Raw genomic sequence first — 9,790 nt, forward strand, 5'->3', positions numbered from 1 at the left:
GTTGGTCGGTTGGGGAGGATTCGTGTAATCTTCTTCTCGGTAGTCATCGGGGATCTGGCCGAGGATGTGAATTTTCATCACGTAGTCTGGACGTGGAGATTCTAGATCAGCTCCAAGAACACGCCGCCAGCCAGACGGGAGGAGGAGAGTGGTACCGCTGTACTTGGCCTGCAAGTCTTGAATTTGATGCTGGATGTGCGCTACCGCAGCGCGGTTGTGCTTTTCGAGCTCATTTTGCAGCTCATCCTCAAGTGCGGAGATGCGCAGCTGTACGCGGGCCAGAATCTCCTCTCCTCGCGAACCCATGCTCTGCACCACCTCTTGCACCTGTGATCCGATCTGCGCTACACGACTTTTTGACTGCTGAGTACTCAAATTTTGGCGCCTTTTTTGTGTCGACAATTATTGTTTCTTTTCTTGGAAATAGTGAATTTTCAAGAGGAAAGAAGGAAATATATATTTACTGTTTTGCTGGCGTTCGTCACGTCCGTTGCCTCTCAGCGGCCGAACGAATAAGAGGCGGCACGCCCGCTCTCTCTGTTTGGAGGGTAGTCAGGAGTGTGTGTCTGTAGGGTGTCTCTCTTCGCTCAGGTCATCTGCCCGCCGTCCACCGCACCGCCGGCTCTTTACTCCGCCGCTCACTGGCCGTCGACCCTGCTGTTGGTGCTGTTGTCGAAGCCGATGCTGCGGTGGTGCCGATCCCTCCGCCTCTCTCCCCTCGGTCGTGCTGCGTGACGGCCTCGCTCCAGCCGGTCCCGCCCTGGTCTGAATAGGCCCGTAGTGATCGAGCCGCGCTGTTGCCATTCTTGTTTCCATTGGCGTTGCCGTTGGAGCTCGATGATGACGAGCCGCCGGCGAGGACGGCCACCGGCACGACGATGCAGATGACCACCACCACGAGCAGCAGGAGGCCGAGCAGGATCGCGCCGCCAATCAGGAGCCTCCTCCGTCGCTTCTTCTTTCTTTCCGCCTCGGCCCGCACGTGCGGTTCGCCCTTCTCTATGTCCTGATTGTTCTGTGGAGAAGTCGCAGAGATCGCACAGTCAGTGACCCACTCAAAAACGCACACGCACATACAACACACGACACGTACCTTGTGGTTATTTACAGTGGTGATGAGACAGTTCATCTGCCGGGTGAGTATGTTGAGCTCTTCCTTGGTGCTCAGGCGGTTGCTCTTGTCCCTGAGCTCGCCGCGGATGGCCTCGAACTCCTTCTTGAACTCCTCCTTGTTGTTCTGGTAGCTCTCGAGGTGCTGCTTGAACGCCGCGATCAGCACCGGGATGAGCTCGGCGTAGGCCACCGACAGATAGCCCTCCTCGTCCACCACCACCGCCTCGGGTAACACTGTGCACACGACACGTGTCGTCAGCGTGTGCGGTCCATGGCGCCTTGAGTGTGTGCGGTCCATGGCGCCTTGAGTGTGTGCGGCGCACGCGCGCGTACCTTTTTGGACCTCCTGAGCGATGAGGCCGATCGCCATCTCGCCGCCGCGCTCGGGGAACTTGGGGTTGTCGGCCTTCCAGCGGTACCGGTGGCCGTCGATCTGGGCGATGATGTCGAGCGCGTCGACGATGTCCTCGATCTCGGTCTTGAGCCGCACGTCCGAGTACTGCAGGAAGGCGTCAGCCCGCACGATGCCCTCGACGTCCAGCCCGCCGTTGACCACCACCGTCTCGCCCCGGCCGCGGCTCGCCACGGCGTTCATCAGCTCCGGCGGCACCACGGCCGACTCCTCGATCTTCCGCTTCTTGGCCCCCGACATGTCCGTCATTTGCATGTAGTCCGACATCGGGCTGCTGTAGCTCGACGGCGACGACGAGTGCGTGAGCCCGCTCGCGCCGATCGGCGGCTGCTGGTGGTACTGCTGCTGCTGCTGCTGCTGCTGCGGCTTCTGCTGCATCTGCTGATACGGGTGCTGCTGGTGGTGCTGCTGGGACGACGGCGCCTGGGGGACCGGCCGGGGCTCGGGCTGGAAGCCCTGCTGCGAGTGGTGGAGCTGCTGCTTGGGCGGCGGCGGAGGCGGCGTGGCCGGGAAGGCCCGGGCGCCGGGCACGAACTGGGGCCGTGGCGGGGTCGACGACGACGACGACGAGGCGGCGCCGGCGGGCGACTGGCCGGGCGCGGTGGGCACGCGCTGCGAGGAGGAGGTGGGCGAGGACTTGGACGCGGTGACGGGCTTGGTGCCGCTGTTGTGAGTGGTGAACTCGACCGACGTGCCCACGCAGGCGCAGTAGTTGCCGCTGTTGATCGCCACCCGGAACTGCAGCAGCTTGCAGATCTTGGATAGCTTGACCTCGATGTCGATGCCGGTGACCTGCTCGCCGTTGGGCAGGGTGACCTGCTGGGGCATGGACATGGACACCACTTGGATGCCGTCCTTGGTGTTGTCGGCGCGCACGGCCTTCAGATCGATCAGATCCACCTCGATGTCCTCCTTGGCGAACGCGCACTTGCACTCGGCCCTCAGCTTGATGACCTGTTCGTTTTTGTTTTCCGTTTCGTTTTTTGTTGGTTTGGTTTGGTTTGATTTGAAGTCGCGCGTCAGTACTGCTCAGGTGAATGGGGCTGATAAGGTGATGAGATGCGTGGTGGGTACCTTGCCGCGGTCCTTGGTGACGCGCACTTCGTCGTTGGCGCTGATGAGCGACCAGCCCTTGGCCGTGCGCGTGCGGTGGTAGAGCGACACCATCACCGGACCCGAACAGCACGGACCCGGGTCACTGCTCGATGGGAACACAAAACGGAAAAAAAAAAAAAACGAAAAAAGCGTCAGTCGCTCGGCCCGCCAAAAAGAAAGAAGAGGAGAAAAAAACTCGACGACGGTTCAACAACAAAAGGAAAAAGAACGAAGAAAAAGAACGAAGCACGGCGCGCGCACCTGTCGCGATGCTCGCCGTCGGTCCCGGGCGATGGGGTCGAGGTCACGTTGTGGTGCACCAGTGGCGGAGGGACCTGATGGCCCATCACCACGGTGCCCTGGGTGCCGACCTGCGAGGGCATCGACGGTTGCATGTGGCCGGGGTAGCCGCCCATCATCATGCCGCCGCTGCCGTTGCCCATTCCCGCGCCGACGTTGTACTGTTGTTGCTGTTGCTGCTGCTGCTGTGCTGCGCCAGAGCCGAGGGACCAGAGCTCGTTGCTGCCGCCCGAGCCCAGAAAGCCGCTCATGCCGCCCGAGAGCGAGAACCCGCTGCTGCCGCCGGACAGTCGCGCCAGTCGTGGCGAGAACCCGGGTAGGTCCATTTGCCCATACAGATCTGAGTGGAAGAGAAGATGCCACAAAACGAACGTTTCATCAATGGAGAGAGAGAGAGAGAGATTAGTCGTTGATGTGGAGCCCGCCTAAAGCAGCCCTCCCCCCTTTGCGAGCACTCCTCGTGACTTCTCTCTTGTGGGATTGATTCCACGTTTTTCGCGTTCGCTCTTTTTCGTTCTTCGGATACAAAAAAAGTGAAGGAGATTTGGGAGAGGGGGGGATTTGAATGGAAGGGCTGCGAGGGTCTGCGACGAAGGATAGAATGGTTGAATGAATGCGTGCAGGGCGAAAACGAACGCGTACCGGCTTGATTATTTGTCCCAGGGTCAAAGTACTCCTGATTGAAGTAGAGGTCGTCGTCCAATGCGAGGTTGCCCACCCCAACTTGGTGGGGATGGGCATGTACCGCGTGAGGGTGCATCCCTCCTCTTATCTGTATGTGAGGGATGACTTACTTCTTCTGCCCCTTTCCTGTTTTACCCGATTCCTTGCGTAATCAGGTGTTCCGAAAATGATTCGTGATCCTAAGAATCTCTCTCTCTTCCTCTTCTCCTTTTGTGACTTCAATCGATGGTATGACGTCCGTCCAACTTCTTCGTTCGGCAACTCGGCGCCTCGCGTGGCGTGAATCAACAGCCTGTCGTGTGGCTGCGGCAAACGGCGTTGTGCGGCTTTTACGTCGACCAGGCAATGTTATCTTAATTGATGTGGAGTTTACACCCGTCACGGCCAGATCGCTCGGGGTGGGCACACGGACACCGCTTCATACAAATGATTAAAAATTTCGCTCTATCTGAACGTAGCACACATTCCTGTGTTGGAATGCGTGGAATGATGCCCGGGTTGATGCACGGGAGAACTCGCAGGCAAAGCAACTGCAACTCCATTGTTTTTCGTGCACGTTTGGTACTGCTTGGCCTTTTCACTCAAGTAATACCGCCAATCCCTGTGTGTCCGGTTTTTTTCTGCTCACCTCATTGGCTCCACTGTAGCCCATAAATGAAAGCCGTTCTCCCGACGGACCATCCGTAGCGCTACCGGGACACCGGGCAAGACCAAACGGCGGTCTTGTTGCGAGGTGTGCTTGAGCTGGCTTGTCACAACCAAGACGAGTGACATTTGGAAGTGGTTGTGCTCCGACACGGGTCGACACAAGGTCCGCTGCAAGGCAAAGCGCGCTCTTAGGAAAGTGCGCACTGCACGTGGCGTGACACGCCGAGCACAGAACAGGGCGTTGCTGGTGCTGATGCAAGGCCACGCCGGCACGCCGAGCACGCAGTCCAGGTAGCGCGCTCTGCCATTGGTTGCCACCCTGGTTCGGTCCGAACGTGCAGCTTGTTCTGCCGGCGATGCTGATGCCAACATCAGTATATGTAGCCGTTGTCCGACATCGCTCATTCTCATTCACCCTCCCTTCACGAGCAAGCACATCACCTCCCCTTCTGCGGCGAGTACATCTCGCTCCCGTCCTTAGCACCCCACATCGAAAGGCCAAACTCCTACTACCTTCCCTCCAGCAACATCCACAACATCTACTACTACCTCCGCTTCTTCCGGTCCTTCATTCTTTACTTCCGCTCACCTTATTCATAGTTCCATCGTCTTCTCAAGTCCGATCCACAAGGCCAGACCACCTTCAACAACCCGGTCAACTCTCCACCATCACCAGCCACTCGCGATCCATTCCAACCGTCGACCACCCGTCTATTGCTACACACAACGACTTTTTCGAGGTCATCTAGTAAACCACCCACGTCTGGGCTGAGTCGTCCACTTTATATGCACCACCACCCGCACTCCGGCCTTCCTCTCCAGCCCCAGCTTCACCAGCTCCACCTCCGACCCACTTCGACGCCGGCGCATCTCCACAACAACAACAACTCTCCGCCGCAGCCATCTTCTTCCTTCTTGTCGGGCCTTCACCAGCAGGTCCCACCTGCTGCCATGGCCTCAGCCGGCAAGGCAGCCATCTTCACCACCGTACGTTCGCCACCACAACGTTGTTTGTTTTGCCTTCTGCTGTGTCATGACCGGTCTCCTGGGTGTGTACATCAACTCTCTAACGCCGCCGCTACGTTCTTCTCTCAAGATCGCCAACATGGCGCGCCAGGTCTGTACGGTAAGCGAGAAGGCGGCCAAGGAGGGAGTCCTGGGCGGGCTCGACTACGTGCTCCTCCAGAGCCTGGGCTATGCCATCGCCCAGCACGTGTCGCTCATCGAGTTGCCCCCCGTCTCGACCTCGGCGGTGCAGCCTTTGACTGCTCCTACTTCGACGCTCAGAGCCAGCAGCCCTCCTTCGTCGCCGCCTCATGTAGCGGTCGACGTCAGGACGTCGAGCAAGCGCAAGCCCGAGCCCTCGACATCATCTTCCACGTCGACTTCGTCCCCCACGACCAAGAAGAAGAGGAAGGAAGAAGCGGCGCTCGCAACCTCGAGCCCCAGCCCCAACACCAGCGACGACGAGCCGATCAAGAGGTGCCGCGACTGTGGCCGTACCAAGACCAACCAGTGGCGCTCCGGTCCAGAGGGCATGAGCACGTACGTCTCTTCTTCTTCGCCTCTACCCCCTGCCCCCCCCCCCAAGCACACCTTGCTCATATTCGCACTTCGTTGTACTGCAGCCTTTGCAACGCGTGCGGGATGCGCTACACGAGGCGGATGAAGCGGCAAGTCGGCGTGCCCGCCCTTAGCCCCAACGTGACCCGCAGGAACAGCGTCCTGGACAGTCCGCTGTGCGGCCATGATAGCGACCACGGCTTGTCGCCCGTCAGCTCGCCCCTGCCCTTTGGCCACCACCACCAGCTGCTGCAGCACTCGCCCATGCTCGACGACTCTTCGCCCTCACCCAACCTCCATCACCACCAGCAGCAGGAGAAGCGTTCCAACCTGTACAACCTACTCAACTAAAACCACACCTTTCGTACGGCCGCGTACACAAGACATCCACGCAACGCTGCTGTTCATGCAACTGCTCGTTTTAGGCACCACTATCTTCGTCGTCTTCTTCATTGTCGTGTAGCGTGACGAGAAAAGGCGTGTAGAAGAGCTCTCTACACGGCGACAACGGGCCTACGCGGCGCGGCCGAGCGAGCGCCACCAGTGCGGCGTCTCTTGGTGGAGCTGGCCGGCGGCGCGTCGACTTCCATCTCGACCAGCTTCTCCTTGCCCTTCCCGGGCGCCGAGACAATGATCACCTCGTCGTCGTCTTCCTCCTCTTCTTCGAGGCCCGCCGTGGTGCCTTCCATGCCGAACATGCGGGTGTAGTCCTCGTACATCTTCAGGTCCTCGCGGCCCACCGAGGGCTTGATGGTGGCCAGCGTTTGCTCAAAGTACGCCTGCCACCGCACATCGTTACCACAGAAAAAGAAGAAGAAATTAGTTGTGCTTAGGATCTGAGACAACGGCAGCCAGCTTCGGAAGCACATCATCCCGGCTCAGCGATCACCACGCGTCGGCGTTGTCGTGGGCCTCCGCCCTTCAACAACGCCAACAAAAGGAAGGGTCTCGTGTGGAGAGCTGCTTGTTGCGCGGGGGGAGAGAGAGACCAGAGGGAGGAGGCAACGTACCAGGCCGACGTCGGGCACGACGAGGCTCTCAGGCGATAGTTGCATCATGTCTAGGCGCTCGGCTCCCTCGACATCGGGATCGGCGCAGGGCACATAGCGGAGGCTCACCCGGCCCTGCGCGTCCTCAACCTCCACAGGTCTCCAGTACTGCGCACGCAGGCACTCACGCACTGGTGTATGTGTGTGTTGCTGGTGAGCGAGAGCCGGTCCACAGTGCGCCCGTGCCGCCGCAGGGAAACAGTTCGCGCGTGGGGGGGGGACGCGACCGTACCAGGCTGCATCAAGGCATCGCGGCAGGTGTTCTGGATGTCAGATCCCGAAAATCCGTCCGTGCGATGGGCCAGCCTCTGGAATTCCTGTTCGCTCAGGTGCACGCCGTCCTCTTGGAGTGGACTGCGGAATCCCAACCACGCGACCGTTAGCGGTAATGACGCAAGGGAGCAGGTCCAGACTGGTGCATGTGGCGTGACGTACTCTTGAAGAGCTGGGCACGGGCCTGTTCGTTGGGGAGCGGGATGTAGATCCTCTTCTCGAACCGACGCCGTACCGCGGGGTCCAGATCGAACGGCCTGCAGTACGCGTTGGACACAACGCAAGGCCGTTAGTGGTCGTGATGCGCGATCACAGTAATAAGACCAATCATGGGTCAAGAACCTGTTGGTCGCGGCCATGACGAGCACCCCTTCGGCCTCGGCGATGTCTGGAATCGGGGGAGGGGGAGGGTGAGCGAGCGGCTGAGCAGATAGCAGAAGAAGATGGGGGACCACTGCGGCGCACGTACCGGTCATGCAGGTCAGGAACTCGGTCTGCATGCGCAGGGTGGAGTCCTGCTGCCCCTCCGACCGCTTACCACAGATGGCGTCGATCTCGTCGATGAAAATGACTGTTCCCCATCCAACCACCACCGAGTCAGTTCTTCCTTGCCCTTATGACCATAGCATTGGATGATGGGGGCAACATACTGGCCGGCTTCTTTTCCATCGCCATCACGAACAACTCGCGCACCAGCCTGTCACACAGGATGACACCAGTTGGAGACGATGGCAGTGGCAGTTGCAAGAAGGATGTGCGTACTTCTCACTTTGGCCAAAGTACTTCGAGACCAGGTCGGCCGAGGAGACGGAGAAGAAGGAGGCGTTGCTCACGGAGGCGATGACCTTGGCCAGGTAGCTCTTCCCCGTACCGGGCGGGCCGTACAGGAGAATCCCCTTCCACGCCTTCCTCTTCCCTGCCAGACCAACCGCGAGTAACCCCCCCCCCCCAAAACGAGTTGCGTGTCAGCTTCGAGGGGGTTGTGTACAACGAACGGCGCACGAGAGAGAGGGAGAAGAGGAAGAAGAGCTTGGGGGGGGGAGCAAGTACCGACGAACATCTGGGGGAACTTTTGGGGCAGGAGGACGGCCTCTTCGAGGGTCTTGCGCGCCTGGTCCAACCCGGCCACGTCGTCCCACGCGAGGTTGGGCTTCTCGAGCAGCAGCGTGTCTGTGTCGCCATCACCACCATCATCGAGAAGGTGGCGTAAGGCCACGAGTCAGCAACCACCACACAGCACAGCACAGCCTGCCCATGGGTGGTGAGTTGTAGAAAGTACCTCCCAGGGCAGAACGTAGAGCTTCGTCGGCTTGCCTTCCAGCCAGTCGGCCCGTGGCCCCACTTGCTGCCGCAGGCTCGGCCGCAGCCGATGCTACGCGCAAGGTGAGCACGAGGGGGATGATGGAGATTATTGGGCAGAGGGCTACGTACGCTGCGTCTGGGTAGGAGGGGCGGCCTTATGCTTCGAGGCCTCGGACGCAGCGGCGGAGTCGAGGGCAGCCCTGATCCTCTCAGCACGGGCCATGTACTCCTTCGCTTTGGTGCGAATGATGGCATTGGTCTTCTCGTTCTTGCTGTCTATTGTACGAATGAAGTGATGTAAGATTAAATTGAAGACGGGCTTGTGGGATGTTTGGGGGGGGGGAAATACAATTTAGGCCTGCCATGAAGAACTCAAGGGATCGAACGTAGAGCTTCAAGGCCTCCTTGTAATTTTGTGCCTTATCTTGGGCAACAGCGGCATTGAGATGGGCTATCCCCTGAGGGAAGAAGGTGGCTGCCATCTCGACTGCTTTTGCGTACGGTCTTTTTCGAGCGCAAGTTCGGTGGCTTCTGCTGATGCCACGTCGGCATGACATCAGCAGAGAGCTATTTTTGTTATCCAATGAAAATCATAGTTCGCCAACCAACCACGATCTTGCAGTATTTTTGGCACTGCAGCCAACCTCGACACACTCTCGATCGTCACTACAAACTCACGAAGACATGCCTCCTCGACACTGCACCAGAGGGAACACACAGTGCGATGCCTCCTACGCTCAAGACCCTTCCCACCGGCCAGGGCTTCCTGTGCGCCTCGTTCGTCGTGTCGGGCTGCTCCTTCGGCGTGTGGCAATGATGGGCACGGAATTGGCGGGCGGCAGCTAGCGAGGGCAGCATCGGTGTCGGCAACGCAACCACCACCAACGTGGGCAACTGCCTCTTCGCACCCGTGCGCCAGACGCGGAAGAAGCGATGATAGCAAAACGGCGAGCCCGACACTGCTCGGGAGATGATGCGACGCATCCACATCCGTAACATGAGCAGTACACAATCCACGTTGTAAGAATATATATGTAAACATCTTCCCACATATACGGCCGGTGTATCACCGTTCGACGCCGCCTTCGGTCTTGAGGCCCATCCACCGTCGCATGAGGTCGTTGATGGTGAAGGAAACGCTCACGAGGGGCACCACCTTGATGTAGTTTATGTGCAGACCGCGAAACAGCGTCCTCCAGCCCTCCTTCTGGGCAATGGTCTGGAGGCCGTGCCACGTCGACAGGTACTTGTACGAGTAGGTCTGCTCCAGCATCAGTCCGTCTATTTGCATTCGCCTTCGCACCTGCACCGGTGGTGGTGGTGGTGGTGGTGGTGGTGGTGGTGGTGGTGG

General features: G+C 59.3%; 5 protein-coding genes across 5 annotated transcripts in view; 1 reads left to right on the plus strand and 4 right to left on the minus strand.

Moving 5' to 3' along the window:
- The window catches only part of ACA1_392020 (uncharacterized protein), a gene marked incomplete at both ends in the record, with an annotated part of 895 nt that extends 589 nt beyond the window's left edge, over positions 1 to 306 (minus strand). The window contains one exon of the mRNA XM_004336765.1: positions 156 to 306. Within this exon, the coding sequence (XP_004336813.1) occupies positions 156 to 306 (151 nt within the window). The remainder of the gene's footprint in view (positions 1 to 155) is intronic.
- Positions 307 to 592: 286 nt separating this feature from the next.
- On the minus strand, positions 593 to 3,680 carry ACA1_392130 (uncharacterized protein; the record flags this gene model as incomplete). Its single annotated transcript, XM_004336766.1, has 6 exons — positions 593 to 1,015; positions 1,094 to 1,347; positions 1,447 to 2,479; positions 2,600 to 2,723; positions 2,882 to 3,260; positions 3,563 to 3,680. 6 exons carry the CDS (start codon positions 3,678 to 3,680, stop codon positions 593 to 595), a joined length of 2,331 nt encoding a protein of 776 aa, XP_004336814.1.
- Positions 3,681 to 5,038: 1,358 nt separating this feature from the next.
- On the plus strand, positions 5,039 to 6,166 carry ACA1_392140 (GATA zinc finger domain containing protein; the record flags this gene model as incomplete). Its single annotated transcript, XM_004336767.1, has 3 exons — positions 5,039 to 5,239; positions 5,349 to 5,797; positions 5,881 to 6,166. 3 exons carry the CDS (start codon positions 5,039 to 5,041, stop codon positions 6,164 to 6,166), a joined length of 936 nt encoding a protein of 311 aa, XP_004336815.1.
- Positions 6,167 to 6,309: 143 nt separating this feature from the next.
- Positions 6,310 to 8,921, minus strand: ACA1_392150 (ATPase, AAA domain containing protein; the record flags this gene model as incomplete). Its single annotated transcript, XM_004336768.1, has 12 exons — positions 6,310 to 6,594; positions 6,826 to 6,995; positions 7,097 to 7,207; positions 7,300 to 7,394; positions 7,480 to 7,525; positions 7,607 to 7,708; positions 7,788 to 7,834; positions 7,900 to 8,053; positions 8,188 to 8,307; positions 8,417 to 8,509; positions 8,569 to 8,711; positions 8,812 to 8,921. The coding sequence occupies 12 exons, from the start codon at positions 8,919 to 8,921 to the stop codon at positions 6,310 to 6,312; spliced, it is 1,476 nt and encodes a 491-aa protein (XP_004336816.1).
- A 584-nt stretch (positions 8,922 to 9,505) lies between these two features.
- Positions 9,506 to 9,790, minus strand: part of ACA1_392160 (carrier superfamily protein) — a gene marked incomplete at both ends in the record, with an annotated part of 1,230 nt that continues 945 nt past the window's right edge. The window contains one exon of the mRNA XM_004336769.1: positions 9,506 to 9,734. Within this exon, the coding sequence (XP_004336817.1) occupies positions 9,506 to 9,734 (229 nt within the window). The remainder of the gene's footprint in view (positions 9,735 to 9,790) is intronic.

This window comes from Acanthamoeba castellanii (genome assembly GCF_000313135.1).
Source record: "Acanthamoeba castellanii str. Neff unplaced genomic scaffold scf7180000084740, whole genome shotgun sequence".
Taxonomy (NCBI): Eukaryota; Discosea; order Longamoebia; family Acanthamoebidae; genus Acanthamoeba; species Acanthamoeba castellanii.